The 8,152-nt window shown below is 40.9% G+C and overlaps 1 protein-coding gene across 1 annotated transcript in view; it reads right to left on the minus strand.

Moving 5' to 3' along the window:
* The window catches only part of LOC111874613, a 155,898-nt gene that overhangs the window by 13,826 nt on the left and 133,920 nt on the right, over window positions 1–8,152 (minus strand). The window contains exons 3-4 of the mRNA XM_023870249.2: window positions 4,641–4,823; window positions 3,235–3,504 (exon numbers count right to left, since the gene is read on the minus strand). Coding sequence (XP_023726017.1) covers window positions 3,235–3,504; window positions 4,641–4,823 — 453 coding nt within the window. The remainder of the gene's footprint in view (window positions 1–3,234; window positions 3,505–4,640; window positions 4,824–8,152) is intronic.

Genomic DNA, 8,152 nt, shown 5'->3' on the forward strand with positions numbered 1-8,152 from the left:
TTTTTCACAAAAATCCTACTGGTTTTGAACCAGGAACCTTCTGAATACTAAGCTGATGTCTTACCCCTACACCACCAGCTCCAACGAAATTTATGTTCTTTAATCTTCCTCTTAACCTACATCTTCGGTTATAATTATAGAAAAATCATATTAATTCCATTTATGTTTTATAAAACTTTCGTTGGTTCCGAACCCCGGAAATTCAACTTACTACGCCGGTGTTTTACCAATAGGCCACCAATGCCGCGGAAATTCTTAACCTTTAAAGTTCCTCTTATGTTACATCTTCGGTTATAATTAAGGAAAAATCATATTAATTCCATTTGTGTTTTATAAAATTTTCTTTGGTTCCGAACCTCGGAACTTCAAGTCACTACACCGATGTTTTACCAATACGCCACCAATGCCATGGAAATTTGTAACTCTTAAACTTCCTCTTATGTTATATCTCGCTATATAATTCCAGAAAAATATCATTACAAAAATCCTTGTGTTTTCGAACCACGAACCTTCCATTTACAAAGCCGGTGCCTTACCACTACACTACCAGAACATCTATGCTACTGCTTTCTGCTATCCTCCTCATATTCTACGACTTGGTTCAGAGCTGCAGAAAAATCGTACGAGTATTTATTTATTCGCTTTTCAATTTATATTGACAAAAGACACCGTGGTCTCGGACCCCGTACCTTCCGAATACTACGCCAATGTCTCACCCATGTACCACCAGATCTATACAAATTTGTTACCTTCACCTTCTTTATATATTACGATTAGCTTCCTACATGCACAAATTTCTTAATTTTTTTTCTCCCAAAAATAGTCATGTTTTCGAACCACGTATCTTCTAAACCATACGCCAGTGCCTTACCAAAGGACCGCCACGGTTATGACAACTATTCGCCTTCGTCTTCTAATATCCTACCGCTTCGTTTCTACAAAATTCCTCTTTACTTTTTCTTTGTTTCAAAGTAATTTTACGTCTGACGGTTGGCCAGTCGGTGTCTGTTAATTTAGAGCCCATTCAGACGCTCTTGACCAGATATTGTTCTTGAAGTAGCTCAGTGTTTGGCCTCTAATACGAATCCTTTCTGATGACAAGACGGGTCTATCCCTTCTTACTTGTCACAGTCAATTACTTTCTATAGTTCGTCCTTCCTCCTCTAAACTACATACCATGACCTTTACAACTATAATATATACTGCACATGGCTTTATAGGCAATATGTTTAAGCCCCATGTCAGTCCACAAGAGATTCTGCCTTATTTTCATGAGCTCACGCTAGACCAGCGATTTAGTCACCTCAACGAACATACACAATGTAAGATTCACCGCTTCTTACACACATGGGTCTTGTTTATGTGTAGGTAAGAATGAAGAGGCATTACTTTATAATTGACTTGCAAACTTCAGGTTTGAGAAGCAGAATCAGTATCAGGATTGAATGTGGGTAGAACTATTTATGTAATTAAGATCTAAAAGTATGTGATGTTGGTAAATTGTTAGAATTAATATGTTGCTGGACATTATCCATCATCTTGTCTGTTCTAAAAAAAAACGTCTAGTTTCTATTAAAAAACACAACGTTTCGGGAACTGGAATCTGTCCCCGTCTTCAGGTAATACCTACTCAGTTGGGTCCAATAGACAGAGCTAGCACCTATCTCCGTTGTGTTTTTAATAGAAACTAGACGGTTTTTTTAGAACAGACAAGATGATGGATAATGTCCAGCAACATATTAATTCTATTTATGTAATTCCTTTACCTATTTCATTTTCGTTACACGGTTATTCACTTTTGTTGTTATAGGTGTATTCCTTCTCTTACTTTTGCCATATAATCCTACCTGTGCTGAACTGGTTAACATTTTCTATAGTAATTACATTTCTTTAAGATATATTATTAATTTTTGCTATATAATCCTTTCCATTACTGAACTGAAATATGAATAGATAACAAATTTTCATTATTCATTACATTTCTTCAAGATATGTTATTATTTCTGTCATATTATTCTCCCAGTACTGAACTCTTGAAGATGAATATATCAGATTTTCTTATATCATTAAATGCAGTCTTAATTTTGTTGACAAGAGTGTATTTCACATCTCGAACTCCATCATTCTAATGAAAATAAAAATAAATGTGAAAATGAGTATTGTTGCTTACAATACATGATTTATAATACTTAAATGTAACCGAAAACTGTGTTCTGTATGGCTTGCATGTGTAAGTTGTGAGGAAATTATAGGGTTTAATATATGTATCTCTGATGGAAACAGAATTTTCTTTCAAGTTTCCCCACCTTCAGCTATCCCAAATACAAGTATTCCATGCATGTTACAGTTCACAATGTTCAGTGCCTTTGGTTAAAGAGGTGTTTCATGCGAAAGAAAGGTTATGACTTTCCAGGCACTGGTGAGAAACTTTCTCCAGATAAATAATTTGCAACCTAATCTCTTATACTCCAGAGCTGCAAAGGCTCTTATTCCGTTATTTCTTTTTGGAAAGGGTGGGGGACCAAGTTTAATAGCACTTCACTCAAATGCAACCCAAAGGATATGGGTGAAGTGATATTGAACTTACTCATGGAGCTGAGCCCTTCTTGAGAACCCGCCAATTCTGCAGCCACTCAAAAATTTTCCAGCCTTTTATGGAACCCGAAAGTTCATTACTGTGTTCACAAGAACCCTGCACTGGTCCCTATCCTGAGCCAGATCAATCCAATCCATAACATACCATCCTGTCTCTCTAGGATATATTTTAATATTGTCAATCCACCTACACCTTGGTCTTCCCAGTAGTCTGTTTCCTTCTGGCTTTCTCCCACCCATATCCTATATGCATTCCTCGCCTCCCCCATTCGTGCTACATACCCTGCCAACTTCATCCTCCTTGACTAGTGATACTGAACACAGTTCAAAAATAGGAATAGGTTGAAGGGGGGAAGGAACCTCTGCAATACAAGAGATCTGGATGTAAAAGTATTTATTGCTATTCTAGCGAAGAAAGCATTGGGTGGTGGGGGTGGAGGGGGGAGTACTCAAAATAGTCGCTATGTTAGCATACCTTTTTACCGATTGTGCTCTCGGCCTTGTCGGCCATTTTAAATTTAGTTAATGTAGGGTGCGTAGATATGGCAGCAGCATTGCACCATGTAGCCCACCAATAACATGGGAGTTTCACGGGGTTGTTCCCGACCAGAGCCATAGTTAGAGAGGGGAACCACTCACCCCTTGAGTTGCCGGCAGTTGGCAGCACTGCCGGAGAGATGGGCGCCTCTGCTGCCGCCTGCAGGTTTCTTCTGCGTTGCATCTGTTTCTCCTGCTCTTCGAGAAGCAGGAACTTCTCCTTGGCGTCCTTGAACCGGTCCCGGGGTGACAGTGCTCCTGCAGAACCTTTCTTACCCGCATGATGGTTGGAAGAGGATGAAGGTGAGGGCGACCTCTGCCGCTCTTCTGCAGCACGGCGTCTTCTGAAAGCCTGCAGATCCGGAGGCGTACCTGCGGTGATAGACTTCGCTTAAACACTAGAAAATTGTAAAAGTTATCCCTGTAACAGGCCGTGAAGGCCCATAAGGTTTTGAGACATCCAGGCTCTCATATTTTCTCTAGACTGTCGCTCACAGATGGCGGTAAGGTTGTCAGCCTTACACACCGGCCGCCTTTTACCCCATTTTTACTCATTTTTGTTAGAGGCTGAGTCGACCCCAGAGTCATATTGCGGCTGGAAGGATTAGGTCAATTAAAAAAAAAACACTTCATCGGGGCTCGAACCCGCGGTATTCCGGCTTGTAGCATAGGTACTGACGATTTTAATAATCATTATTAATTAATTTCCTCGTCATTAAGACTTATTGGGAAATGGAAGTTGCATCATTAACTTCTGCCGTAGATGAATATGAATGGTCAGCTTTAGGCCCCAGCCGCTTCACCTCTGGAGAAAGAGCTTTCGGTATGCATTGAGAAGGACATGGGCGTGACCTGGGCTTGGTAGAAAATAAAACGTCTCTACCCAAGCTGGAAATCTCTTTCGATCTTCCAGTTTCAAAACAAGAGATAAATAAATGAACGAATAGAGAGAAGGAAAAGAAATTAAGAGAGAGAAACCCGAAAGAAATAGGGACGTGTAAGTATGTCTGTGTTAGGAGAGATGGGCAGTGTGTATAGAAAATAAATTAGGAGACAGTGACCTTCATGTTCGGTTGGAAGTACTGTGTAAAAAAAAAAAAGTAAAGCTATCCCTGTACCAGGCCGTGACGGCCCATATGGTTGTGAGACGTTGAGGGTCCCACATTATCTAGACAATCGGCTCAAAGATGGCGGTAATGTTGTCAGCCTTACGCGCCGGCCGCCCTTTATCCCCAGGAAAATTATTTAATTAATTCCTGGTACTCATTTCTGTTAGAGGCTGAGTAGTGCGGCTTGAGTAAAGTCATAAATAATTTAAATCGGGATTCTGCGACCACCATTCGTACTCGGTACCCCCCACTTCAAGTCACAATCTTTGTGACAAAACACTTCACATAGTTGTACTACCCAGCCTCAAGCAAAAAGTGACTTTTCATTTCACGTATAGCCTTGCACTGCAACCTATCGCGCAGAGTTATACCGTGGGACAGCTTAGTGGCGTGACTAACCTGCGATATTGGCGACGGGCGAGGAAGGTGATTCTATGCCGCTGCTGTGCACACGCCTCGCCCGCGGTAGAGAGAGGTCTGTTCCTGGCCCTCTCCAGCTGCTGCTGCTACAGCTGCGACCCCCAGCTGTGGGTTGTACCAGAAACAGCGAGCCTTCAGACGGCTGTTCGTTCCATTCCTCATCTGCAATACCAAATAGGCCTATTGAATTGCCGTGTAGAAGTTAGAAATTTCGTAGTGTAGGCAGCAATGTATGGTGAAGAGTCGTCATTGTGAAGAATAACAAACCAGTGAGGAAGTGAAATCCCCCCTGGTTAGTAGCCATAACTAAGCTACGCCTAGCGAAGATAAAACATATTGAGACATGGCGTGTGCTATAGTGATTTGTAAATCGTTAAATCGGCGAAAGCTGCTGGAGTTACTTGTAATTATGAATTATAAGAGTTCAATAAATCCAGTTATCAATGCAAACCCCCTGTTAACGCTCAACAGTAAAATAAAGTAAAGGTATCCCTGTAACAGGCCGTGGAGGCCCATAGAGTTGTGAGATGCTGAGGTTCCCACATTTTCTACACAATCGGCTGTTAGATTGCGGTAAGGTTGTCAGTCTTACGCGCCGGCCGCCCTTTACCCCCAAGAATATTCCTGGTACTCATTTCTGTTAGAGGCTGAGTTAGGCATATTTTGTTAATCTGTTACGGAATAATTATTTACGCTAGATTTGAGGTTTTCAGAACCGCCTGTGTAGTCTCGTGGTCAGAGTTCCTACCTACAGATCCAAAGGTCCCAGGTTAAATTCTCGGCGCCAGCAGATTTTCTGAGAAGCAGTGAGTCTGGAACGGGGTCCACTCAGCCTCGAGAGGATAACTGAAGGGATATTTCAAGGAAATAGCGGCTCCGGTCTAGAAAACCGAAATTGATGGGCGTGGGGATTCGTTGCGTTGACCACGCGGCACCCTCTATCAGCAAGAAGTTTGCACTAACTTCGCCTACAAGCGGCAGTCGCTCGCTCGGTATAGTTCGCTTACGGACTACAGATCACGGAGTTTGTTTTGTTTATTTTATTTCTTTTTAAAGTTCTTAGTGTAGTAACTATGACAAAACACTATCATCTGAATATAACACCGTGTTGTCTGCTGACAATCTTTATTCAAAGCAACTCATCTTTCTACGAGTGTATTCGAAGGTTTTCGTATTTGCAGACGTTGCCAAAAGTAAAGCCACGGGGAAGCGGGCATGCTCGTACTATGCAATATCTGAGTTTCCCATAGCAAAGACTACGAAAATTACTGTCTTCCGGGATGTTATATCGTATGGCCTGCTAAATCGATACCCAAAGTCACTTGTTCTAATGATTCGAATGTTTTGGCATCTGTGGACGTTACGTAAAGTTTTTTCACCTCTCGCTCCCACTTTGGAGCACAGAGCAGATTTCTCAGTTTCATTGTTCATTTTTACAGACGGTAGGACTCCTTGGGCGAGTGATCAGCTCGTCACAAGGCCTCTACCTAAACACAGGACAACAGAAACACAAAATAAACGCATACACCAAACATCCATGCCTTGTATGGGATTCAAATCCACGACCCCGGTTTCCGAGCGAGCGAAGACAGTAACGTCTGCATAAAACAGATTTCTCCACAACGTTTGAAGTTCTCACGTCAGTGGCCGTAGATATTACCATCTGCTGGTATGTGATGCCGTGAAGACTGGCACATATCAGTCTGCTTGGCATCTCACACTTATCTACATGTGGCTTTGCAGCAAGAATATTGTTGATTAGATACGAGTAATTACGGTCTTAATATTGGATTTAGATTCTGCCACTAGATAGAGCGTGTGTTACTTCCGGTGTATTATGAGAGATTTACGTAAACAATGACGACCTTATTACGTGTTGCAGCAATGAGGAACAGCAGCGAAACACTTTGGGTATGTGTGTATGAATTCTCAGGCACATTACGCAGCTGATGATTCTTTTGTTTTATTTCAAGTTCTGGTTTGCTAGATTCTTACAAATGAATGTTGTGCCTGAGAAGTGTATCACAAGAATTACTGTAAATGTTACATGCATAATGAGCGCTTAAAATCGTTTCTTCTATAATGTCTGTAAAACTAAGATGCCTCATTATTTTACTGTCGTAGTACAGTCAATTACAACACAAAATCTTGAAATTAGTTTAAACTCATCTTTGTCCTGACGCGTGTCGATATTTTCAATGCCATCCTTGGAAATACATACTTAAGTAGATAAGGCTACCTCTCTAACAGGACGTAGAGATATATATCGTTGTGATACGTCGAGGTTCCCACATTTTCTAGACAATCGGCTCACAAATGGCATGTAGCCTAGTGCTGGAAGTATATATTAATACAAAATAAAATCGATCAAGATTATTTTACATGCTTGTACATAATTTAAAAAAAGGGCAGACTTTTCTTCGTAAGTTTAACATATGGAATTATATCATGTGTTACAAACAGCGCATATTCTGTAGGATTTGTGGTCCTCACATCGCTGGTTATGAAGACTTATGTTTGAAAGCTGTATTAAGAACTATGTGTCTGACGGCTCTGAAACACATATCTTTGAATTACATGCAGGAATTTTAATATAAGTTGTTTGTAATATATGATTAAGACTTTCAAGGAAAAATTAAATTCATTTGTTTAAATTTTGTATAGCGTAGTTGGTTGAGGGGCTATGCTACAAGCCGGAAGGTCGCGGGTTCAAGTCCGGATGAGGTCATTGGATTTTTTTTTCAATTGACCTAATCCATCCAGCCGCACTATGGCGGCTTCTAACAGAAATGAGTACCAGGAATTAATTAAATAATTTTCCTGGGGAATAAAGCGCGGCCGGCGCGCAGGGCCGACAACTTTACCGCCATCTTTGAGCCGATTGTCTAGATAATGTGGGAGCCTCAACATCTCACAACCCTATGGGCCTTCACGGCCCGGTACAGGGATAGCTTTACTTTTTTACTTTATAATCATGAAAATAAACTTGATCTAGTTTCTGTTGCATTACTAATTATGTTCCCGTGAGGGTGACATTTTGAACAGCAAATTTTATGGGATAATGATGAATTAAACAAATTTCAAGAACCTGTGTTTTGTTTTACTGTGTTATGATAATAAGCAACGCTATGGGTTAAACCGGCGCACAGTTCACATAAAAACATCAGCATACGAGTGAGATGCAACACTTCACCAATGTCGACATAGACGGCAAGCAAAGACTTTTGACTTCAGATGTGGTTAACAAGTCGAAACTTCTTCAGTCGCTTCCAGGGGTCAGCTAACGTGAGGCTGTTAACCTACTTCAGTACCTAACGACACAGTCGAGAGCACTTAGAACTCCTGCTATTTATTAGCGGCCTGAGGTCGATGCTTTTCAGGCAAATATTAATTTGCTTCCATAAATTATAAACTGCCCTAAAGTGTCCATTGGTAACATGATCAGTAAATAATCAATTGAAAAAAATTTTTGTGGAGTAGCTGTGACGTAA

The sequence above is a fragment of the Cryptotermes secundus genome, unplaced genomic scaffold (genome assembly GCF_002891405.2).
Source record: "Cryptotermes secundus unplaced genomic scaffold, Csec_1.0 scaffold1747, whole genome shotgun sequence".
Lineage (NCBI taxonomy): Eukaryota > Metazoa > Arthropoda > Insecta > Blattodea > Kalotermitidae > Cryptotermes > Cryptotermes secundus.